Below are 25,481 nucleotides of genomic sequence, written 5' to 3'. Positions count from 1 at the left end.
GGTTCTCATCCCTCCCACAGGGTCTCCAGCCACCTGCCCTTCCCGAGAGGAGAGAGCTCTGGGCCTTCTTCCTGCCAGTCTGGTCTTCGAGTGCCTTCAGGACAGATAGACCTTGGCACAGGCTGTCCCGAGATTCCTGCGATGCCTGTCTGTTCCTGCCTTCTGTGGAGCATGGCACCCACAGGATTCCAGGACGGATCGTAGACCCGAGCCTCCAGGAGGGTGCCCTGTGCTGCTCACTGCACAGTCCCTCTCAGCTCCCCTGCCACCCAGCCTCCAAGGCCGGCTCCCATCCCGGAAATGCCCTCGGGCACCTGGATGAGGCCATCCCAGAGCGGGACCCAACTGTGCCACCCACCAACCCTCCCCCTGTGCCCCCCGCCCGCTCGCATGTCCTGCTGCCAGGGCAGACTGTAGAATGTCTGTGCCCCAGATCCACGTGGAAGAAGTGGGTGCAGAAGAGGGGGCAGGAGCAGCCGCACCACCCGATGACCACCTCCGGAGCCTGAAGGCCCTCGCCGAGAAACTGAGGCTGGAGACCCGCAGGCCCTCCTACCTGGAATGGCAGGCCAGGCTGGAGGAGCAGACCTGGCCCTTCCCGAGGCCGGCTGCGGAGCCACAGGCGAGCTTGGAGGAGGGCGAGCATGGGGGGCAGGAGCCCTTGCTCCCGCTGAGAGAACCCGGGCAGCACGCCCCTCCTGCCAGGAGTGCCAGCCGGGGCACCACACCCCTGTCCACTGGCAAGCTGGAAGGCTTTCAGAGCATCGATGAAGCTATAGCCTGGCTCAGGAAGGAACTGGTGAGTGGCTGCCCCCGAGAATCCCCAGAAAAGAGAAGATGCCACTGTCTCTCTGTCTCCGTGTCTCTCTCTGTCCGTCTGTCTATGTCTGTCTCCCCACCCCCACCATGTATTTATTCTCCTCTCTCTACCCACCAAGTGCACATCTGTAATGTTCCCATGAGTTGAGCGCCGGCCTCATTTGTATGTGGTTGGGGGGACCCAGGTGTCATCAGCCCCTAATTGCAGACACTAATGGAGGAAGCGGGTGTTTTCTGGGAGAACTTGAACCCATGTTAAGGTGTCCCCCTCTCCCCCCAACACTGCTCCCAGTACTGGAGTCTCAAACACTTCTCCCTGGACTGTGAAGGGGGCTCCTGGGGTGTGACTGCCCCTCCCTCTGCGCTGGAACCTCCCCACCCTGCTGTCCACCCCAGCTGCCTGCCGCTCCGGGGACCACGCATTCTGCAGGTGGGCGGCGGCCTCTCCCTGTGCTGGGCGCTGGCTGGGTGGCTCCATGAGGCACAGTGGCTGGGGTGTGGCTGTGCGGGGCACTCCTGTAAGGAGCTGGCTCGGCGTGGAATGTGCTCCAGTGGTAAGGAGAGCCTGCGGGATAGGTCCTGCCTGGGGAGAAGCTTGGTGAGGAGGCTCAGAGGAGGAGTTGGCTCAGAAGTCAGGGCGGGCCCCGGTGCGAGTGAAAGGCACATTGTGTTTGAGCTGGGACCGCAGCAGTCACTTTCCTGCCCATAGGCAAAGCAGATTCCCAATAGGAGCATCTTTTGTGCATGGTGACTCAGCCTGAGAACAGGGTGGGGGTGCAGAGCTGGGTGCCCTGTCCCTTCCCACCCCCCAGGGGAGAATCACCTATGTCTGGCATGACAGCCTCTCAGCAGCACCAGACATGAAGCTAACCCTCCCCCAGCTCTCAAGCCCTGCCTCATCCCGTCCCCTGAGGCCCAGGTGACACCTGCGAGTCAGGCCACTCTGGCCACAGGTGAGCCGGCCATCAGGGGCAGCTGCCTTCCAGAGCCGGCAGTGGCTTCCAGAGCCTTCCAGAGCCTGCAGGGTAGGCTGAGGCCTGCTTGGTTTGTTTTGCAGAATCCTGAAAACTAAATCCCCATGAGACCTGGAATGCCTCAGGGGCTGAGAAAATTCACTGGGGTTTGGAGTGGGGTGGGGCTCAGGGACACAGGGATCTGATTGATTAATTGGAAACCTGTTTGGGTTTTAACACTTGATGCCTAGAGTGCTTCTCAGAATACACCATTCTGTTATGTCCGTCTCTAGTAATGAGATGGTGCACATGCTGTCGGTTTCGGAGAAGATGAGGCACCTGCGGATTTGAGCCACATCTCTGGGGTGCTCTGTCACCCCCGGTGCTCTTGGTGGGGGGTATAAGAGGTGAGGGGAGATGGACAGTGCCCCAGGACAGACCGCTCACAGCCCCCAGCTGCTCTTTGAATGGCTGAGGCTAACCCACTTTGATTTGCTTTCTTAAGGAGGAACAAAAAACATTCCTGTTCATCAAAGATACAATTCGTTGGTTTCAAGTTCATTTGAGATTTTACTGCTTGTGGGAGCTGAGGCTTTTACTTTTTAAGGAAGTTAGCATTCCGCATAGCACCCAGTAGGATGGAGCTTCCTAGAACTTGTCCTGCTCATCATCCTTTAGTCCCCTCATTCTGGCTGTGTATTAGAACCACCTGGGGAGCTTTTAGGACTCCCAGAGCCTAGGCCACACTGAAGACCAATCCAGTGAATGTCTGGGGGTAATAACCACACATTTGATTTTTAAAGCTCCTGCGTGCTTCTAATGTGCAGCCTGGGCCTTGAATCTACAAGTCGTGCTCACATCTCCTGCCAGGCCTGTGAGCCAAGCAGCATGAGGTGCCCTGCCCAGTGTGCCGGCCAAGCGTGGAGGGTGGCCTAGGGTGAGGCTCAACCATGGGTGATGTGTAGAGCCAGTCTCCATAGGCCAACAGCAGAGCAGAAATTCTCAGGACTAATCTGACTACCAAAGACTGTCATACATAGGGTAAAGGGAATATTAGCATTATTAAAAATGCTTTATGTTTGCACTGTTTCCACTCCTTTAGCCACTTCCCTGTGCCACCAAGGGTGTGTCCTGTGTGCCAGGCAGTTTACAGGCATTACTCACCTCTTCTAATTGTCAGATGACCTTCCCGACACCCCTACTTTTCCAGAAGAGGAAACAGGTTCAGAGAAGAATGCAGTCATACGTGAGAAAGTTGAAATTTAAACCCTGGCCCATTTGGTCGCATTGCGATTGTTCTGCTCAGCCACCATATGACATGGCATCCTCCACAGGCAATCGATTTTACTGTTTGATTCCTAAAATGTAAATCACAAAAATGTCAGCAGGCAACAGAATGCATGGGGGCAGGGGCAGAGAGAGAAACAGGATTGAATGAGTTCCAGCCTCATTCTGTGATCTCCGATTCTTACAACAAAACTGCGTGATTGCCCTCACTGTTTCCATTTTATGGATGAATAAACTGAGGTCCACAGAAGTCAGGTGACTTCCTTAGGATGACATGATGAGTGAGCAACAGAGCTGGGGCTGGAACTCATACAGAGTAGAGAGCGATGGGGAGAGAGGTAGCAGGTGAGGCTGGTGAGGTGGTCCAACACAGAAGGTTCCATTGAGCATGCGCAAAGAGCAGCGACCGAGGAGATGCTCCAGAAACCATCCTGGTTGCAGGATAGAGAATCTCTCGGAGCATTGACTCCCAAACTCTAACGTGCCTGTAGGTCACTGGGGCTCTTGTGCAGATGAAGATTCTGGTCCCTTTGGTTGGGAACGGAGCCTGTGCTTTCAAATTTCCAACAAGCTCTAGGTTGAAACTATTCTGCTAATGCCTGGGCCACACTTAGAGTATCAGGGAATGAAAGGAGGGCAAGACCAGGGCCAGGGGATCAATAACGAACCTCAGAGGACAGACCCAGGGATCCCCAAAAGGGAGCTCTCTGAGCCCTGTCTCTGTCATAGCTGCCCATGTGGCTTGGGGCTCCATCGGTGAATGGGCCTCAGTGAACGAACTCACAGCATCGCACTCTGAGTGGTCCAAGAACCACACTCGTTCAGAAGATTGCAACTCTGAGGCCCAAAGCAGACCAGACGCAGACTGGCAGACCAGACACAGACTGGCAGGCAGGCAGGCTGGACGTGCAGTTCCGCCTGCTGCCAGGATTAGACAGCAACTTGCAAAACCCTTTGATTGGATTGAAAACTGAGAGTTCAACGTTTGAGAACAAACACATTCTGCTCTATTTAAGTCTCAGTCAAAACGTTAAGCTTAATGCCATGGTTTCCCTCATTCATCGTCTTCACTCATTGAAGGCACCTTTAAAAATTAACCTGTTCTTTAACTCAGTAAAAGTGATTTGCATAACCTTTTTTGTTGTATTTTAAGCCCAGAAGCAGGTTGTCTCTATGCCTGGGCAAGCCCTTCCTACAGATTTGTTAGGCTCAAGGGCAAATATGTTGTTTGTTCTCACGTGGCCAAGGAAATCGATTGGAAATCTGCAATTCCCTTAGTCGTGTGGATATTTTCCATAACTCAATGGGAGTTTTGACCACAGGAGAAGGCAGACTCTAACCTGTCCTCTGACCACCTAGCAGCTCTCCCAGGAGGCAGTGGTCAATGTCACCCCATCCAGAGGCAGGCAGTGCTGGGTCTGGAAGCATCGTCTTAGTCTGCTCCCGCCTCCTGCAAGACCAGCTGAAAGGCAGAATGACTCCCTGACTGTGGCTGATTTCTGAGGCTGGGAAGGATCCTAACGGCTCTCAGGGGTCAGCTCTCCCTCTCAGCTTTCAAGGAAATGACTGTCACTCCTGACGCCCCCCAGGGACCGGCAAGTAGATCAGATTTTCCTTCAGGCTAATGTGTTCGGGATACAAGGCTGGTGGAGATCCCCCAAGCCTCTTAGAGTGACTCCCAGCTAAGACGGCCTGACCTTGGGCTCCCTGGGCGGAGTTGGAGATGTGTGGCTCTCTGGCTGTGGCAGGCAGGCCTGCGGCCACCTGACTCCTCCAGGCAAGGCCCAGTCTCTCCGCTTCTGGGACACTGGCTTAAGGGAGTTGCCATTGTGCAGCTGCAGTTCTAGGCTGCTCAGGTCACCAGAAGGTCACAGCCCCCAGCTTTCACCTTCCAGGCAGCCAAGTAGCCTGGTTGGGAGTGGGGGGAGGGCATTGCTTCAGGAAGCAGGGGAGCTAGAAAGAGCATGACCTGGAGCTGTGGGATTTTCTCCTCTCTAGCTGAGTCGGGAATTCAGAGCATTCGCACACGCCTCTGCCCGGGCTTGGGTCCATCAGCCAACTCCCTGGGATGGAGCCCTGGGCACTCAGCACAGGGGAGCAGGGACCCTCCTTTCTGTTTTCTCTCTTCAGTCACACCCACAAGTCCCCCTTGCCAACCTGGAAGACAGAGAAAAAGGGCAATAAAGTCTTCTGCGTGGTTTATGCAGTGCCAGAATGAAGACCAAAGCATTCTGGCTTCCTGATGGGCAGTTTGCAGTGAGAAGCCCTGGGCGCCAACTGATATTTTTCTTTGAGTTTCACACAGGTGTGTGATCCCTGCAGACATCCTGCTCCTGCCGCCCGCCCTCCCCTGGCACCAAGAAGGTGTTTATGGCTGTTAGAAAAAGGGAGAACCTTGACAAGTTTTCATCACTTAGGGCCTGTCACTTAGGTCACAGGAGGCCTGTGACCTAAACTCAGCTGGCCCCCCTGTGGCCACCGCTTGGCTTCGAGGGGGCCGCCCTTTCCCCGTTAACCCTCTGTTGCCCGTGCTGCGTGCTTGGTATGCAAAAGAGTGGTATGTCCAGGGACAGCCCTCTGAGGCTGGTGTCATCCATGTGTGCTAAGCAGTACGGCCAAATGGCAGGTCATACTCCCCAAGCATCTTTTGATGGGAAATGGGCGATGCAGCCAGGTTGATACCCCCCATCTAGGGAGACTTCTATATACACTATCCTTCGTGAAGGCTTGGAAGTATTTGCTATTCCTGTCTTACAGAGGAAAGACCGAGGCTCAGAAAGGTTATAGAACTGGGGGACAGAAAGTTTAAAGTGACTTGGCCAAGGTCATATGCAAGGATGTGGCTAAGCCACGACACAGACACACGTCACTTGGCTGTGGATCCAGATCTCTTTCCTTTGTTCTAGGCACATCAGATGTCCAAGTCCAGAGGCCCTGAGCTGCCAGAAAGCCTGTGCTTCAACCCTTCAGAATAGGATACTTGCAAAAGCTCACACAGGAGGTTGCTAGCGATGCCTGGTAACCATTTAGCAGGGGCTGGGCAGCTGTACTGTTTCAGGATGAAGATAGCAAGTTGCTCAGAGCCATCAGCAAGGCACTGGCTGAGCGGGGATTTGGTTCACAAGAGAATTTCTAGTCCCAGCCTCTATTCACCCAAGGCTCAGTCTTCTCTGCATGGCCCGGGGCTTTCAGCCTGTCTGGCAGCAGCCCTGCAGGAGGAAGATTCCTGTTCTATTCATGTGGGCAGATGTGGCCTTTCGGGAGTTACTAAAGAATTTATAAACAAAAGAACCAGCAAAGGAAATACACCATAACTTGATGATCGTTATTTCTGAGTGGTAATATTATTCTTTTGACGTTTCTATAGTTTTCAAAATTCCTAAAATAGGAATATATCATGTATCATCAAGGGGAAAAGAGAATATTAAAAGAGCAAAGAAACAAAAGTGCCAGCGCCAGGCTCTTCTCTCCCTTGCCGATGTCCTCGGTGTGCATTCTTCACCTTGTACTCTGCAGATTTTTTTTAAGGCATAGAATCTCCTAGAATTAAAAAAATAAGGACTTCAGTCTCCCAACATTCCTGTTGGATGTGAGAGCTGATGAGGCGGGACTGCTGGCCAGGGAGCTGCAGCTGACCCCAACTGGGAGGTCCTGCCCGCTCTCCCTTTCCTAGCTGTCTTGCAGGGTCAAGGAGAAGGGAGTTGGAGGATCCCCACGGCAGCACCTCACTGGAATAGCAGCTCAATAGCACTGCAATAGCGATCCCGAGGCTGTGAGAGGCAGGCGGGAGTCTTTTCATCCAGCCCCATGTCCATTCAGCAGCCGCCTGGCTTCCACACTGGGGTGGGGTGAGGCCAAGGTGGATGGGTCAGGATTCCTGTCTTTGTGGAGTTTCCCTTCCAAGGAGAAGACAGGCACATAAACACAGCGGCACAGTGTGACAAAAGTTTTAATAGAGATGCAGTAAGTTGAGTTCTGAGATGATCTGGTGAGCTGAGGGCCGTGCTCAGTGGATGATGAAATTAACCAAAGGGAAATATGCAAATTCCTCACTTGCTCGGCAGCCAGATCCATGCCTGTCCATGTGATTGCATTAAGTTTCTTATTTCCCATTCACGTTTCTTCTATAATAATATACCCAATTCCTCTGATGGGCACCCTCCCCATTATACCAGCACACCACGATATGGGGTAGGGACTACGGGGTGAGGCAATCAGAGCGTTGGCTAAAAGTGCAGATCCCTCCCAGCCCTCCATGGAAATTCAGATTCCATAAACCTGGGGAGGTGTTGAGGTTTTAACAAGTACCTGCAAGTGATTCTCATGCAACTGGCTCATTAACTGGTCAAGAGTGCTGTGGAAAAAGCATACTATTTGTAATTAGATTCAACTTCAAGTCAGATTCTACCATATCCTAGTTGTGTGACTTTAGGTAAACCAATTAACCAAGACTTCTTGGTTTTGTGGTTGTAAAATGAGGATAATAAATCCCTACCTGGCAGCTCTTTGAGCAGGGAGGAGGGGAATGCGCAGCATTAGGGCACTGAGCAGTTGCTGGGGCCCTGGGATGGTTGGATGCTGTGTTACACAGGTTTATACACACGCCTCACATCATTCAATAGCCACAGCAATCTTTCTGGGTAGGCACGATTACTATCCCCATTTCACAGAGGAGAAAACTGAGGTTAAAAATCTTGCCCAAGATCAACCAGCAGATCAGGAATTTGAACTCAGATCTGCCTGACCTCAAAGCCCTGCAGTGGGTCTGGATCCACCCACAATGTTGTAGGAAACTGTGAGGCCCCTGGCAGCTGAAGCCCAAAGCATGTTCTTCCCAAGAAAACAGGTACCCGAGTAATGGAGTATGAAGTGACTTTGGAGAACAAAACAGCCTCAAACTAGCCTGGAGGGTGGGGCAGAAAATAGATTTGCTTCACTTCCCTTTGGAGGTGCAGGCAGGAATCTATAGCAACTGCAGGTGCCTGGGAGCCCTAATTACTCCCACAGGGCCCCACTCCAGCAGTTCATGTCCTGCCCTCAGCTCTCCCTCCCTCGAGGTCAGCAGCCTGCTGACACCTTCCTCGCTGGTTCTCGCTCAGCATCAGATGTGAAGCTTCCGCTACATCTGTTTCCAAACCAGGGGATAGAGAACCCGAGAAAAGCCTAGAAATCCCACCAACTGCTCCCCAGGGTCTTCTGAGGGCTCTCAGGTGACCCCAGGGCACTTAGGCCCTCTGTTTCCATAGGACAGTTGGCACCTTGGCTAAAGCTTCCAGTTTCATGTGATGAAGCTCCAGTTCCTGCTTGCAGGTGGGGGAGGTCTTCCTGCAGGTGAAGTTGAGAAGGCCATGCAGGTGAGCTCCTGTCAGAGCAAGAAGGCGGCCCCTGCTAGGGATGTCTTCTCTCCCTCCACCGACTGGCCCAGAGACCCCCGGCAGCGCGGCCGAGCGCACAGAGGTGAGGGGGCCAGGCCTTCCTGCAGGTCTTGCCAGGGTCCCACCAGGAACAGCCATGCCTGGGCCGTGCTCACAGCCTGGTGGGAGCAGCCGTCCTGGGACTGGCTGCTTGGCCTCACGGGGGCCCCCACTTGCTCTCCAGAGGAGTGGCAGGGAAGTTGAGGAAGGCCTTGGTCCCTAGTGGCGGGTCTGTCCCTCCTCATGTGCAAGCTAAGGACACCCCTGAGCAGGAGGGTCCCCCCCGTATCTCTAGTCTGAAGTGCTTTGGCATTACCGGCCCTCTGACGTTGGCAACACTTGGTGATAGAGACGATAACACAGCCCTACCCAACCCCGGAACATGCTTGGTGACGTGCGACGGGCAGTACAGTCGTCAGAGATAAGGGAGCACTCAGTAAAGGCAGGTGAAGCTTGGGCTGGGGACCGCGCTGAGCCAGGCCGTGAGTAGCAAAAAAGGTTCCTGCAGGGACCCCACAGCCAGGAGGTGGGGCAAGCGACACATGGGAAGTGAAAACGTAATTGAACGGTTTGCTGTGTGGTTCTGTGTATGAAAACGGGATACAGTGGAACTAGTAATTCTGGAACTCAATGTCCTCTTCTAAATGTGTGTATATGGGCTTATTTGATTCTCATAAGTGATCAGTAGTGTGCCCATTTAATTATTGTCAATTATTATCGATAAGTGGGTACTATTATGCTCATTTAGCAGATGAGGAGATTGAGACTTAGGTGTGGCGTGGCTCGCCCAGGATGGCGTCACCAGCGAGTTGTGGAGAAGGACTTTGAACCAGGGGCTGCTCCTCTGTCCTTTCTACTGGCTGCCTCTCCCTAGGCCTGGGGGCAGCGGGAGATCCCAGAGGGTAGCGGTCAGCCCGGGTAGCAGAGGGAGGAGTGATTTCTCTAGGACTGTCCCAGCCATGGAGACAGGTACTGGGTAATGGAGTGTGGAGAATCAAGACTTGGCTCTGGGGAAATTTAAGTAATGGAATGATTCATTGATTCATTCATCTAACAAATGGCTTTTGAGCACCAGAGCAGGCCCCAGGCACTGTGGTGGCCCCTGGAAAACACAGTCTCTGTCTCTGGTGTTTTGTCATCTAGTGGGAGACACATGATAAAAAATGAAACCGATGCCCACACATAGGTGCCATGTGGAGGCTGCGTGGAGGGGCAGTGGCAGGAGGCGCCCATGGGGCTGTCATCCCCTCTGCAGGGAGGGGGACAAAGGCTGAGCTGGTCCTGAAGGGTGACAGGTGGAGAAGGGACCACAGAGGAGGGGACAGAGCCCAGTGTGGCTGCCCTGCGGGGGCAAGGGCATCAGGGTGGGAGAGAGGAAGCTGGAGAGGTCAAGGGAACAGGAGGGTCCCATGATACCTTGAAAGGTTTGAAGAAGCGAGGAGACCTGCCCATCAGCCTCTTGAGTGGAGACAGATTGAGCGAGGGGGAGGCAGGCAGAGAGGAGTCCCAGATGCTGGGAGCTGAGGTGCAGGGGACCCAGGTGCAGGGGTGGGTGCCAGTGACACTGATCTGGGCCTATCATCACCCAGCCAGCAGCAGTCACATCTCTCCTGCTCTCTCTCGGGCACATAATGCCTTTCTTGGGTGTACAGCTTCCAGAACCCCCTCACTTCCAAGATGCAATCTGATGGGAGGGGAGGGAGGTGATCACCATCCTGTCTCTGTGAAGGGCACATGCCGCCTGTCCAGAGTCCCTCATGTCATCAGAGGCTGCACTAGGCCTGGAACCCAGAGCCCCTAGCGGCAGATCACGGGCTCTTCAGAATGCACCACTGTCCTTCCCAAAGGCCAGCCTCACCCCGGAAGGTGTAGTTTGGCGCACACCTTCCAAGTTTGAAAAATCAAAGGCCTCATCACAGGGATAGAGCTTGGCTCTTGCTGTGGAGTCCTCGACAGGGCCCGAAGAGCCTCCTGCTCTTTGCCCAGCTCTGGGGCTGCAGTCTCTCCCTCCCAGTAGACTCATGATTCCCCAGGGGGCACAGGAGCCCCTGGCAGGGAGGATCCCTGGAGGACTGGCTCAGATGGAGTCGTCTTGCTGTCTCCTTCCTGCATGCTGAGTCAGCGCAGTGACAGGAGCCATTGCACCTGTCCCCCTCCCACCCACAGCCCCTGGCCAGGACCCCGAAAGAGAACCCAGGACCAGCCGGGCTCAGAGTCCCCGCCCTGCAGGCCCCAGGCTGCACAGCGTGTGTGCGGCCTCCACTCGCCAGGAGAGTCAGCTCCAGCTCCCTCGCGCTGGGCTACAGCCTCCCAGAATAGAGACCTCTGTGAAACAAGCTCCAGCTTTCCCCTGGAAATCAATTCACAAGACCAGCCTAGTTCCTAGGGGTGTTTGCGTTTCTTTCTTCACATTTCCCTGCAACCTCCGGTTGCCCTTCAGCGGCGCACTTGAAGGGCACTCCTGCTTTCTTTCCTGCCAGCGTTAATCTGGCTCTTTCTCAGGGACCAAACCTGACATCATGTAATACAATTTTACCCAGACTTCTAAGTGGATTCTCCTACACAACACTGATGAAAATAATAAGGCAGACCTGCAGGTGAAGTTAAATAAGATAAGGAAAGTGATTACACAAATTGTTTCCAGGGTTCAAGAACTGTAAGTCTCATTCCCAAATCGTGGGACAGTGGAACATGTTCTGGGCCTGCACATACAGCTGGCAAAAACAGCCTGGATTTTACATGCAGCCTCTTTTCAGCATGCATCAGAGACTAATTATAGCTATTAGGCTGGGATAGGAGAGATAAGAGCCTGAGATGAAGGGACCAGACAAAATGCCCTTCGCCACCTTGGGTTTCTGTCTGCTGCCCACTTCTGGGCTAATTACCATGCTGTCCAGGACAGCACTCTCTCGCCTCTGGCTGGCCCCTGTGCACTGGGATTTCTCTCAAGCCAGCTTTAAAGATGCATCCAGAAATCTCTGCCCCAAACGTGCTTTCAGATTTGCTGCCATCACAGCCCTTATTTCACCAAACTAAAAGAACAGAGGATTCCATAAGCCAAAGTGCACACAGCCACATTCGTCAGAGAATGGAAGCATTAGATGACAGAAGAAAGGCACATTATTAATAGGGCTTCAGGTAAGACTTTTGTTGGAAAGGGGAGGATCTGTCTGGCGGTCTGTGCACTGCCTTTATTTTAGGAAGCAGAAACCGTGGTAGGTTAAAGGTAATGCCTTCATAGAGTTGCTCCTTGTGCTCCCAATGGTCTGACGATTACATGTCTTGTTTTATTTTTTATTTATTTTATTTATCATACTTTAAGTTCTGGATTACATGTGCAGAATGTGCAGGTTTGTTACATAGGTATACACATGCCATGGCGGTTTGTTGCATCCATCAACCCGTCACCTACATTAGGTATTTCTCCTAATGCTATCCCTCCCCTAGCCCCCTACCCTCCAACAGGCCCTGGTGTGTGATGTTCCCCTCCCTGTGTCCGTATGTTCTTGTTGCTCAACTCCCACTTATGAGTGAGAACATGCGGTGTTTGGTTTTCTGATCTTGTGATAGTTGGTTGAGAATGATGGTTTCCAGCTTCATCCAAGTCCCTGCAAAGGACATGAACTCATCCTTTTTTTTTATGGCTGCATAGTATTCCATGGTGTATATATGTGCCACATTTTCTTAATCCAGTCTATCATTGATGGACATTTGGGTTGGTTCCAAGTCTTTGCTATTGTGAATAGTGCCACAATGAACATACGTGTGCATGTGTCTTTATCATAGAATGATTTATAATCCTTTGGGTATATGCCCAGTAATGGGATTGCAGGGTCAAATGGTATTGCCAGTTCTAGATCCTTGAGGAATCACCATACTGTCTTCTACAATGATTGAACTAATTTGCACTCCCAATAGTGTAAAAGCGTTGCTATTTCTCCACATCCTCTCCAGCGTCTGTTTCCTGACTTTTTAATGATTGCCATTCTAACTGGTGTGAGGTGGTATCTCCTTGTGGTTTTGATTTGCATTTCTCTAATGGCCAGTGATGATGAGCATTTTTCATGTGTCCATTGGCTGCATAAATGTCTTCTTTTGAGAAGTGTCTGCTCATATCGTTTGCCCTTTTTTTGATGGGGTTGTTTGTTTTTTTCTTGTAAATTTGTTTAAGTTCTTTGTAGATTCTGGATATTAGCCCTTTGTCAGATGGATAGATTGCAAAAATGTTCTCCCATTCTGTAGGTTGCCTCTTCGCTCTGATGATAGTACCTGTTCTTTTTTAAAATTTTAATTCCTAAAATCTTTGGGTGGTTTTAGACCCATAGACATCAGTCCCTGGGATCAGAGAAAGTATTCGAGCAGATCTCATTGGCGACTAAGAATAAAAGTATTTGCTTCCCTTGAATATGAAGAAATCACTCAGTGTTTTAGACCAAGCAAGTGAACACAGATCAGCCAGGAGATGTTGAGTAAGGATGCAAATTCCACTCAAATGTTGCCTTTCCCAAATGCATATCCTACAGTACAGCCTTTGCCAGGGACAGCATGAAACCTACACTGGGAGTTGAGTCACCCCAGCCAGCATCTCGGGCCTTTGGCAAACAACAAAGTACTCTTTTTTTTTTTTTTTTTTTTTTTGCCAATTGGTCCAATACCCTCCTTCTGTGGCCTCCATCTCCAGTAACCCCACAGAGAGGCCCTTCTACCTCCCAGACTACTCTTCAGGGTCTCGTCAGCTTCCAGTGCCACTCAGGCTAGAGACAGCACCACTGAGACCACCCTCCAACTGTCCAGGCTGGGCCCCCATTCCCCAGCGCCTGCAGCCACGCTTGCTACAGGCAGGCTGACCAGCCATCTCTGTTTGCCCAGGACTAAGGAGGTTCCCTGGATGCAGGACTCTCAGTGCTAGAGCCAGGTAGGTCCTGGGCAAACTGAGTTGAACTGGTCACTCTAAATTTGCAGACTCTACTGTTGTTTTTTTAAATGGTGGTAAACTATGCATAATATAACATGTACCATTTTAACAGTTTTATACGTACAGTTCACTAAGTATATTCACACTGCTGTGCAGCCGTCACCACCATCCATCTCCAGAACTTCATCCTCCCAAATGGAAACTCTGTGCTCACTAAACACTAACTCCCCATCCCCTCTCCCTAGCCCCTGGCACCACTGTCCTACTTTCCATCATTATGCATCGGACTATGCTAGGAACCTCTTTTAAGTGGAATCCTACAGTATTTGGCCTTTAGTGTCTGGCTGATTCACTTAGCATAATGTCCTCAAGCTTCATCCATATTACAGCATGTGCCAGAACTGTCTTCCTTTTCAAGGCTGAATAATATTCCACTTTACGGATAGACCACATTGCGTGGATCCATTCATCTGTGGAGGGCACTGGGTTGGTTCTGCCTATTCACGATTGTGAACATGGATGTACAAATGCTGGTTCTAGCTTTTGCCTTCTTTTGTTTGGGGTGTGTACCTGGAGTGGCATTGCCAGGTCATATGGTAATTCTGTTTAACTTTCCAGGACCCACCATACTGTTTCCCACACCTTTCCTACGGCTTTTTTTATTCCACCCAGCTCCAGGGTAAGAGTCAGCTCTTCTGACTCCCCAGGAAAATCCCCAGGTCCAGAGAGACCCCCCAGCAAACCACTGGCTTGATGCATTAGACTTTAATATGACCTGAATGTCCTCAGCTGACCTTCCCCTTGCATTTTTCCTCTCTGGGCCCTTCTTCCAGGGCCTCCTTGCCCATCTCCTCCAGCCCCCTTGCCACACCCTCCCCTCACCAAGTAAAGCTTGGAAGTAAGGAAATCTCTGTCCTCTTCCAGAGCCATTTAATTACTGTCTTTAGTGACTTAATCCTGCCCTCGGGGGTTTGCCTTCTACCTTGAGAAACAACCCGGCTCGCTCACTCTCTTTTTTTTAATTGGTCTTTAAAATGTTTTCAAAAAGACTTTATTGAGATAAACTTTACATACCATACAATTCACCCGTTTGAAGTGTGCAATTCAGTGGTTTTTCGTGTTTTCAGAGTTGTGTAACCATCATCACATATAATTTTAGAACATTTCAACACTTCACCCAGGTGCGGTGGCTCACATCTTAATGAGCATTCTTGTCTGCCTCAAAAAACCAAACATCTGTAGCACAGATCACAAGCACAGCTGTTTCAAAGGGGCCACGTGTGGCTGCCGCCCGTCACTTCTTCCAACCCTGGTGGGGACACCCTGTCACCACAGTGCTCTGACAGCCCCCGACCAATGACATCTCTTCCCTTTCAACAAGTTCTGTGCCCTAATTATGGGGTTGCTGGGATTACAGGCTGCATCTCTGAGAATTCAGCAAGTGCTTTTGTTCTCAGACAGACACCAGGCCACGCTGGGAGTGGGGACTGGAAATCGGCACATCCTACGGTAGAGCCTTTGCCAGGGACGGCATGAAACCCACACTGAGAGTTGAGCCACCTTGGCCAGCTTCTCAGGCTCTTTAATGAGGGCTTAAAACTGGGAGGTCCTCGCCGGGTTCCATGTTCTGTGCCCATGGCCTGGAGAGAAAGGACTTAAGTGATGGAGCACCTCTTCCTTTGATTTGGCCAGCATGGTTCATATTTTCTGGCATGCTATTTGTTGTCGAATTTCATTCTCATTGTCCTTGGAAGAGGTGAGAAGAGGCCTTATCTCTTTTCTACAGATGAGGACACAGCCTCCAGGTGGCAGTGAGTGAGGAGTGGAGCTCAGCTGGAACCTGGGTTCTAACCCAGGCCTGTGGATGTTCCCTTTCTGCCAGCCCTGGGCCCAGCTCACCCTCTGAGCAGACAGGAGCCCAGGAGAGTCCTCCCGCTCTGGGTGCTGACGGGCCCAAGTGTGGTCCAGATGCCACCATTCATAGGCTGGCTGGCCCTGAGCAGTTCCTTAACTTCACTGAGACAGTTTCCTTGTCTGTAAGACAGACTGAAATCATACCCGCCATCTAGAGTTGTGGGAAAACGCGATGGAACAATCTGTGTCGAACGTGTGCGGCCACAGCCAGGGCTGTGTTGTCATCCCCGCCTCCAAGGGGCCCCTTGGCAGAGCTTGAAGGGAAAACAGGAGGAGGGACTCCAGCCCCGGCTCAGACCTGCTCTCCTGAACTGGCACAGCCCTCTGTGCCTTCCCTGGCAACCGCCATCCTCCCGACTAACTCCACACAGGACCAGCAAAGACATATGTTCATTGCAAATCTCTAAAAAGATTAATTTATAAAAAGCTTTTTAGTCATCAGAAACCAGAGGGCGTTATGCTAAGCGAAATAAGCCAGTCATAAAGGATGAATACTGTGTGATTCTACTTCTGTGAGGTTCTTAGAGGAGTCATATTTATACAGACAGAAAGTAGAAGGGTGGGTGCCAGGGGCTGGAGGAGGGGGATGGGGAGTTAGTGTTTGATGGGTGCAGTTTCTGTTTGGAAAGATGAAAAGAGCTCTGGAGATGGATGGAGGTTGTGCAATAACGTGAATGTACTTAATCGCCACCAAGCTGTACACTTAAAAATGGTTAAGATGATAACTTCTATGTTGTATGGATTTTATCACAACTAGAAAAAAATTCTGGAAACAAATTAAGCCTCTTAGTCCTGCACACTTTGCTCAGATTTCTTCAGAGGCTGTGGGAACTCGTGTGGATTTGGTTCAATTACAGCACAGTGACCTCTTAATCGGGGCTCAAGTTAGTGTTTAAGGTGCAAAGTCACCTTTGCAAAATGCCTGTGTGGCCCAGGGATCAGCCAAGCGTGGGCCCAGCACAGCCAGAGCTCCCGCAGCCCGGAAACAAACCCTGTTCTTTGGGGCAGGAGAGGGATTTGTTGATTTGTGTGCAGAGGTCCCAACACAGTGTATATTGTGAGCATCTAAATGTTAGAACCCACAGTGCATCCTAGCGAGATGCTCACGCTATGAGACGCCCTTAGAACCAAAGCCCACTGAGGAAGTTGCGATTCCCAGCCCCCTCCTCGTGTTCTCTCAGGGCCCAAGCAGGGAGACTGGCTGGAATCGCCATCCCTATTGAAGCTGCAGCTTGCTTTCTCTTTTCACCCTTACGCAGAATTGAATGCATCTGCACAGCAGGGGCGTGCAAGGCAACGCCATCCAGGCGGCCTTTGTCCAGTCCATGGAAACTGACACAGGCCTTACCGTCAGCCCTTTTTCTAGCTGCCTCTGATGGGTCTTAAAGCCTAGATTGTTCTCTGACCTTTGACCAGACCTGTCAGCCACAGAAAAACAGCCCCTTCCTCCCTGCTGCCCCACAGAGATGTGTCCACCACAGCCTGCGTCTCACAGTCTTAGACACCTGGCCACACCCCAAATTCCCCGACTTTAAAGGATCTTTTCACACCAAAGATGCAATTCCTGGGGCCATAGCTCAAATCTAAGGCACAGGGTTCCTAGTTTTTCGAAAAGATCTATTGTCAAATTACAGAACACTCCAAAGAGAAGTGACAGATGACTGTATTTTGGCAATGGGTGTTCGCAGACAGTATCTTTCAGGCAGGTTTGACCCCCATCTCCTTCAGAAGGGTTTAGGTAACACCTAGCTCAGTTCCAGGCTCAGTTAGGGACACCATAAAAAAAAATGACCAGCCACCCTATCATCATTAATTGGTGCTATTCTAGATCAATAGAATTTAATTGGCAGTAAATTTGAGTTTATTCAATCCTTGAGGTCCAAGGATTGAAAAGTAAACTAATGAATGTGGCTATGAACTTTAATCCCAATTTTGCCATCAGATACCTTGCTGACTCCCAAGTAAGACTTTCTATCTTGATTTTTCTCATATCTGAAAACAGGAGAAAAGAGATCTGTACAAGTGCATAAAAAGTGAGAGAAAGAGAAAAAAAGAACATAGAGATGCTCGCTGGCAAGGTCACTTCATTTTTCTACCCTGCAATGTGCTCTATTATAAACCTAACAGGGAGAAAGTGAGAACATTGCCTTCATTTGCATAACTGCAGGGCATCTCAGGGCTCATTTTTCTAAATCGGTTTGGCTCCAGGCACTAGGTAAATGGCACTGCCGAGCACGTCGAGCACGTCGCAGAAATACTAAAACAATAACCACTTACAAGTACAGACAGAGGAAATAGTGAGAAGGATTCAGATCTCGAGTCAAGTAGGAGCAGTTGGCAACCTGTCTCAGTGACAAAGTGTTCTTACAGAAGGTGCTCTGCACTAAGCCAGTCCCTTTGTACCATGTCACAACTGAGAAGCCAGCCCTCTGAGCTCCAGCTAGCATCCTGACTGGTAAAATACGGACCCAGACTGTCCTGCTGGTACCTCAGGAGTGGCTGTGAGGCCCATCAGGCTTAAACATGTGGATGGTGTGAGAGGAAAATACATCTCAGGACTCCAAAATCACTAAGCCAAAGGGAAAAGTCACGCTGGGAGCTGCATCAGGCAAAGCTGCCTCCCATTTTATTTCTAAATAAGAGAGCTGCAAAGATAAAACCTACATACCTCCCTCACAAATGACCCACAAGGAACTTCCCTGTTGGGCCCCCAGATCTGTACCCTAAAGCAGTTCTGTTGAATTTCACCCTGGCAAAGGAAATTGACAGCTGATCTTCTCAGGTGTGAGACAAAGGCCAGAACTCGGTCATCCCTCTGCTCACCTGAGATGAATGAATATCTGATTGCTTCACGTGCCCTGTGTTTGTTATCTTCTATAAAAATGCAGATTCCGTGAGCCAGACTAAGGCATAAGTGACTTTTCCTCTACTCTAAACACACAGGTAAATTGTGTATTCGGTGGATCAAAGACTGATCAACCAAAGGCTGATCAAAGACCCAAAAGGATGCAATCATTTGTCTCTTATCTACCTACACCTTTAAAAAATTTATTCCTCTTCCCCCAATATTCACTCCTTCCCCTTTAAATATTAAGGCCCTCAAAATCATCTTTGAGGAAAGTTATAGACCTGCCTCCCAGGCATGCGTCCTTAACCTTGGCAAAATAAACTTTCTAAATTGTTGATACCTGTCTCAGACACTTTTGGTTTACAGTGGGTTTGGGAAACTGGGAGTGTGAAGCCAGGTGAGAAATTATTATCACATCTCTTTGTTAACAGAAAAAACTCTGTAAAAAAGAGGTCTATTCTGAGCCAATATAAGTGACCAGGGGCCAGGGAACAGTCTCATGAGGTCCTGAGAAAGCTTGCCCTAGGTGGTCCAGTTACAGTTTGCTTTTACACATTTTAGAGAGACAGGAGTTACAAGCAAAGACATAAATCAATACACAGAAGGTATACATTGGTTCAACCTAAACAGGTGGGATATCTTGAAGGTGCTTGGAGGGTGGGGGTGCTTACAGGTCTTAAGTAGATTCAAAGATATTTTTATTGGCAGTTGATTGAAAGAGTTAAGTTTTGTCTAAAGACTTGAAGTCCCTAGAAAGAAATGCTTAAGACAAAGGAGGGTTGTGAAGGCCAAGGTTCTTGTTATGTAGATGAAGCCTCCAGGTAGAAGCCTTTAGAGAAAATAGATGGTAAAAGTCTCTTTTCAGACCTTAAAATTGCCAAACTCTTATTTAATCTCTCCTAGATCTTGGAAAGGCCTAGAAAGGGAAGGCCTGATTGTATTAGTGGAAATGCTCTACAGATGTAAATATCTCCCACAAGAGATGGCTTTGCGGGGCCGTTTCAAAATATGTCAAAGAAATATATTTTGGGGTAAAATATTTGTATATTCTTCAGGGTTTGCTATCTGTTATGTGATGCTATACCAGAGGCAGGAATTTGGTACCTTATTGCCACAAAGAGTCTGTTTTGTCAGTCTTATGATCTCTGTTTCAATGTTAATGCCGATCTGCTGTGCCTAAACTCCAAAAGCAAGGTGGGTATAACAAAGCATGTCTGAACTCCATCCCATCACGGCTGGGAAATCAGTTTTCAGGTTTCTCTGGGGTCCTCTTGATTAAGAGGGGGCTTGTTCAGTCAGTTGGGGGGCTTAGGATTTTATTTTTTGTTTACACGTCAGTAGGAAACATCAAGTCAGTGAAAATATTAGGAACCTTCTATAACATCACTAAGCACTCAGCTAGCTCCATACACCATACTGCAGCTCGTCCTTGAGCGGCAGCAGAACTTAATTGTCAGTCATTTGGGTTCTGGAGTCCAGCTGTCCAGTTTCCTCAGCCCAGCTCAGCTGTGGATGAGCTTTGTGAGCTGACGCAGCTAATTCCCTGGCTGTGCCTCTGCGTCCTCCTCTATAAGCTGTGGGTGATGATGGTGACGTCACTTCACAGGTTGTAGTGATGGTTAACTGTTGCATGTTAATAGACCCAAAGGGCTTAGAACTGTTTCATAATAAAACATCCAGTACCTAGGAACCAATTTTTGTTTGGCTGTTTCAAAGCTTTACTAAGAAATATTTCAGGCATTCTAAAATGTTTAAAGAGTAATGTAACAACATGACACTCCCCAGCGTAAGAAAGAAAACATGGCCATCACAGTCAAAGCCCCCATATACCTTTCCCAATCACAGTCCCTCCTTCCCACCTAGAGGCAACCATGCTCCTGAATTTGATAGCTGTCACCCTATGCTTTCCTTTATACTCTTCATCTGAATGCAACTCTAAACAATGAGAAGGCACTGGAAGTATCCTCAAGCCAGGACTAATATGCATGTCTTTCAGAAAGATTTAGATATAGCAACTAGCCTAGCACAAAGTATTGTTTTGCAAGTACACCTTCATTTGTCACCTTGCTTTCTGTGTCTTTTCACCTCCCTGAGCAGGGAAAGTGCTCGTATTTCTAGACGGACCAATTAATGATCTAAGACATTAGTCAGGGCCCTGCTTAACCAGTCTGTGCCTGTCAGGGACTCTGGAGCCACTCTCTGCTGACCCTGCCTGCTCCCCCTCCCTTCCAGACAGAGATGCGGCTGCAGGACCAGCAGCTGGCCAGACAGCTCATGCGCCTGCGCAGCGACATCAACAAGCTGAAAATCGAGCACACCTGCCGCCTCCACAGGAGGATGCTCAACGACGCCACCTACGAGCTGGAGGAGCGGGACGAGCTGGCCGACCTCTTCTGCGACTCCCCTCTTGCCTCCTCCTTCAGCCTCTCCACTCCACTCAAGCTTATTGGTGTGACCAAGATGAACATCAACTCTCGGAGGTTCTCTCTCTGCTGAGGAGCCCTCAGACTGGGCAGAGGGGCTGGAGCGGAGGGCTTGGGCTGGAGGGTGTTGGAGGAAGCTGAGGCCAAGTTACTCCAGTGGGTCTCCCAGAGGCAGGGGTCCCTGGGACTGGCGACTCAAGGGCCCCAGGACCTATTCAGTGGTGCTCTCCCAGGGGCCCTGCGTGTGGGTGCCAGTGTCTCTGTGACTGGCTCTTGCTTAATACCCAAAGAGCTCTGCAGAAGGGCCGCTCCAACCAGATGTTAAATGAGACCTGGGTTCCCACCATAATCCATCCCTCCATGGTCAAACGTTCCTGTTTCCTGGAATCACTGGTGCTATGAACTGGGATTCCCAAAGGGAGGCTAGCCCACAAAGCTATCGTTCTTGCAGAAGGCTCTCCCGCGAGGGCCTTGGGGAAATTAGATGTGTCACATGTGCCTGTCTCACGTGCTGTTGCTGTCCTCTAAGTATCGTCTCAAATTCACCCTAAGTACATGACTCAGCAACATTGACAGGGACCTACTAGGAAAGGAAAATCGAAAGGCATGACAAATGGGCACTTGGAGATGCAGCCCCAATGGCTGGCAGCCAGTCTCTGGTGAGCCTGAGGCCCAGGCTGCTGTCAGTCTCCCACCCTGGCACTACGAGGCTGTGTAAATTGTAAATTCTGGCGTGTGCTGGGACATGTGATGGGGGCACTAGCGTAGCTTGGGTGCAACAAGCACAGATGTCCCCGTTGTCTCCCCTGGCCACATGCATCTCCAAAGAGCCTCTTCACTGCCACCCACACCCCAGGGTGACAGCCTAGGAGACCACTGGTGACTGAACCAGGCAGGTCCTGAATGCATTTCCCATAATTGAATTCTCCTGGAGGGGCGTGACCGGCGCCTCCTGGTGGATTCTGGTGGTGTCACCTTACTGCCCTCTCCGGAAAGACAATCGAGGGAGCCCAGAGGCCCATCCTGAGCCTCCTTTTAGATTTTGTGCCTGACCTAAACAACTAGTTTTCATCCAATAAGACTGTTACTGATGTGTTGTTCACTTGTTAATAACTGAGTTTTGTCCAAGCCACTTGTGTAGGTCAACTACAGTGTGTAGGATTTGATTTTAAGAGTTTATCCCTCACAACAGGCTTAAGGATCAGCAAGTTAAGACACCAGCAGGTTAGGGAGGTCAACCTGGGGTCATACCTCGGCCAGACTGGTAGAATCCTAAGATCAGAAGTGTTTCTGACCTTTGATGTCATCTGGTCGAGTCCTCTCATTAGTAAAGCAGCAAAGTGAAACCTGGGGGAGAAGGACTTCCCTCAGGTTGCACAGCTGTTTAGGCTGTAGAATATTGATGTGAAACCATTGTTGATAATGCCTAGTAGATCACATGTCAATGAACTTGAACCCCAAAGATGGTCTTGATGCTTTGCCAAACCCGCACACTGCCAACCCCTCTACTCTCCACCTCAGCCCCCACCACATCTCCCAGAGTATTGCAATTCAGAACATTTGGGTCAATGTGGAGCCAGGCATGGACAGTGGCCCCACAGGGCATGTGTCACTAATCACTGTCCCATGGTCTACGCACGGCGTCTGGCTGCTCTGTCTACTGTGACTTCTTCCTGTGTCATCTCAGTGGGGCCCGTGTCCACCCACACATCATGACCCACATAGGGGAGAGGTTCCTTTTCTTTTGTGGGCTGAGAGTAGGACAATGCAAATGAAGGATCTCTAGTAGACAGAAAAGAACTTGGTCTCTTTTTTATAATTTCAAAGAGCCAGAAGTTCTATGCTTCCTTCAAAGTAGGTAGAACAACACAGCCGAGATCTACTGTCTGCCGTGCTCCGTGCAATGAAGTCTGCAGGCCTGAGGACCATGCACTGCTGTCCTTCCTCAGAGCTCGGCACAAACACTGCCAAGTCCTGAAGAGGCATTCCTTTCCTGCCAGCCTCCTTCCAGATGAGCCCTTGAGGTCTCGGGCTGACCTACACACACACACCCCCACTCACACGACAGAGAACACACCGTAAACATCCTTGAGCCCATGCAGGAAAGCCCATCCCATATTCTGAAAAAAATGCCAAATTAGGTTTTTCTTTCTTTTAGAGATCAGTCATTACAGTAACTGAAACCATTGGGTTCAACTAAAACGGAAAGATTTAGTTGAATATAGTCAATCCAATTAAGTTGGATGCAACTGAGTGATTTAGTTGCTCGGGTAACCCAGTGTTTGCTTGCTTTCTTCATTCTCTGGGAGGAAACTAAGATCAGACACATGTTTGAGGATAGGTTAAATGTCTGAGCTATTTTGCTCAGCTTATCCTAAGAGAACTTTATTATGGGATGAGGAGGTGACCCCAGATGAGAAGTGGAGGGGACAGCGATGTTTTCTAAGCATCGTCCAGTGTTGGCTGGCTTCCTTACTTTCCACAGTGAACACAACGAACCACATTCATTCAGCTTTGTGAAGTCCCTGCTCTCCGTGGGTCTCTGAGTCAGCAGCAACATTGGCCTAACCTCCATCCCATCCTCCTGGCTCACCACATGTGTACAGTGCTGTTTGCAGTTGTACTCATTATCCATCCATCTCTCTGCATCCCCAAGCATCCCCGGGCATAAAACGTGAAGTCTCCACCAACGCTGCTGTGTGTGGTCGTGTCTGATGCCTTCAGGGGCTCAGTAGCCATCGCAGAGGCCTGGAGGGCCTGGGCAGGCTTGACAATGCCTGACCGAGTCCAAGACCCACTCCCTGTAGCAATACCAAGTGCTATTACATAATCGATGGACAATTTATACTTTTATTTTTTATGATTATTTGTTTCTATATTGCTGTTAGAAAAAGTGAAATAAAAAGACTTCAATAGAAGATACCCATATAAAAAAAAAAGAGAGAAAAATGCTTGTCCTTTTAGCTTTTCCGTGTTATAGCACACACAGGGCCAAGCACTTAAAGAAAGGAAGGATGGATGGATGGATGGATGGATGGATGAGTGGATGGACAGATGGGTGGATGGACAACAGACGGAAGGAAGGAAGGAAGGAAGGGAGGGAGGGAGGAAGGAAGGGAGGGAGGGAGGGAGGGAGGGAGGGAAGGATTTTTGCAACCAGATGGAGGCATGGGATGAAAGAAAGAGATTCACCCAAATCACTCTTCTTCCTTTCTTGTGTCTTCCCTTGAGGAAGCTACTTGGTGGTTATTACCATCGGGAGTTCCACAGGCGAGCTGATGTAGAGTTAAAAAATGCTGTCTTTATTCTTGAATTTGACTGAAGCCAGAGCCAAAGTAAACCTACTCTCCTCCAGTGGCCTTTTCCAAAGGTGATCATATTGCCTGAAATTTTTTCAGCCACTTAAAGCACCTCTTAAACCTCAAAATCGAGCATGCATGAAAATCACCTGGGCTGCTGTCACAAATGCATATTCCCAGGAGAAGTACTGGGTTCCAGCCCCAGGGATTCTGGCTGTGTCACTCCAGGCTTCACAAACGCCCCAGGTGATGGACACAGGTGGTCCAAAGACACTTTGAGAAACCTTTGGAAGACAAAGCAGGCAAGGGAAGGCACTGTTTTTCATTGATCCCATATCTGTGTTCTCAGCAAAGGCCAATGTCAGAGGGTCAAAGCAGGTGTCAATAATCCCGTTTTGTAGAAGGAACAACTGAACAACAATTGCAGATCTCTGTCTATCCCTTGAGATGATATCCCCTGCCTACACCAAGAGGAGTGCCTGTGATGTCTCTTTCCACACACAGCACACAGTATAAGCTGCTGGGGGGAGCAGCTTATACTGCTGTGAGGTGGGTGGGGAGTGGGTACTTGGGAATCTGCCATCCGCCCTGACCATGTGGTTCAAAGGGCATTCAAGAAGCCAGGGCCTTTCCACCCTGCCAGTGGGACCACACACGCACTTTTTCAGCCCAGAGGGAAGAGAATGTGACATCCAAACAAATCCAGCCATTATTAGTGCCACGGAGAAGATAAAATGTGAGACAGCGCCCCGTGTGGCGGGGGGTGCTTTTCCGAGATGGTCAAAGCTTCCTGGAGAAGAGCTATTCCGGCAGCAGCGGCAATTGTGCAGAGGTCAGGAAAAACAGTGCTCCAGGAAGGAAAAGACAGTCCCAGGCCCTGAGGTCTGCAGAGGGAGGCCAGCGCAGCAGGCGGCTGCAAAGGCTGGCGGGGGCTCTCCAGCCTGGTAGGGCAGAGTCAGGAGCTGGGATTGTATTTGAGTGGTGTAGGAAGTTTTCTGGGGTTTTTGAATGATATGTGATGTAACTTAAACTTTCATAAAATCGAAGTAGAAAGTACTTACTGCTGTGTAGAGAGTAAGCGGGGAGGAGGGGCAGAAGTGGAGCCCAGAGGGCAGTTAGGGGCACGGGCAGTGGACGTGAGCATGATCTAGACGGGGCAGCAGCTGTGGAGGGGGTGAGGAGTGGTCCGATGGGTATTTGCTTAAAGACATCTTTGGGGACATACTTTGGGGACAATTAAGATGTGGAGTGTGAAGGAAATGGAGGAACTAGGGATGACCCTCCGGTCGGCAGCTGAATGAAGAGGGGGTGCCATTCACTCAGAATGAATGGGGGCGGAGGGGTGGCAGCAGTGATGCTGGTTCATGGTATATCTAAATGTCGATTTAATACAGGTGGGGAGTGAGCTGGACACAGGGCCTGGAGTTCAGGGAAAGGGCCAATGTTGGAGACATACATTTGGGAGTCTGGATTCAGATGTTAGATAATATTAAAAGTACTGTACCGGCCAGGCATGGTGGCTCACGCCTGTAATCCCAGCACTTTGGGAGGCCTAGGTGGGCAGATCACAAGGTCAGGAGATCGAGACCATCCTGGTTAACATGGTGAA

At 50.1% G+C, this 25,481-nt stretch overlaps 1 protein-coding gene across 1 annotated transcript in view; it reads left to right on the top strand.

Annotated features, from left to right (window-relative positions):
• FAM167A (family with sequence similarity 167, member A) overlaps nt 1–21,162 on the top strand; it is a 23,356-nt gene extending 2,194 nt beyond the window's left edge. The window contains exons 2-3 of the mRNA XM_011970747.1: nt 21–799; nt 20,383–21,162. Coding sequence (XP_011826137.1) covers nt 419–799; nt 20,383–20,646 — 645 coding nt within the window. The 5' untranslated portion in view covers nt 21–418 and the 3' untranslated portion in view covers nt 20,647–21,162. The remainder of the gene's footprint in view (nt 1–20; nt 800–20,382) is intronic.
• The last annotated feature ends 4,319 nt before the right edge of the window (nt 21,163–25,481 follow it).

This window comes from Mandrillus leucophaeus, unplaced genomic scaffold (genome assembly GCF_000951045.1).
Source record: "Mandrillus leucophaeus isolate KB7577 unplaced genomic scaffold, Mleu.le_1.0 Scaffold97, whole genome shotgun sequence".
NCBI lineage: Eukaryota > Metazoa > Chordata > Mammalia > Primates > Cercopithecidae > Mandrillus > Mandrillus leucophaeus.
Note: the sequence above shows the minus strand (reverse complement) of the source record. Positions and strands in the feature narration are given on the sequence as shown.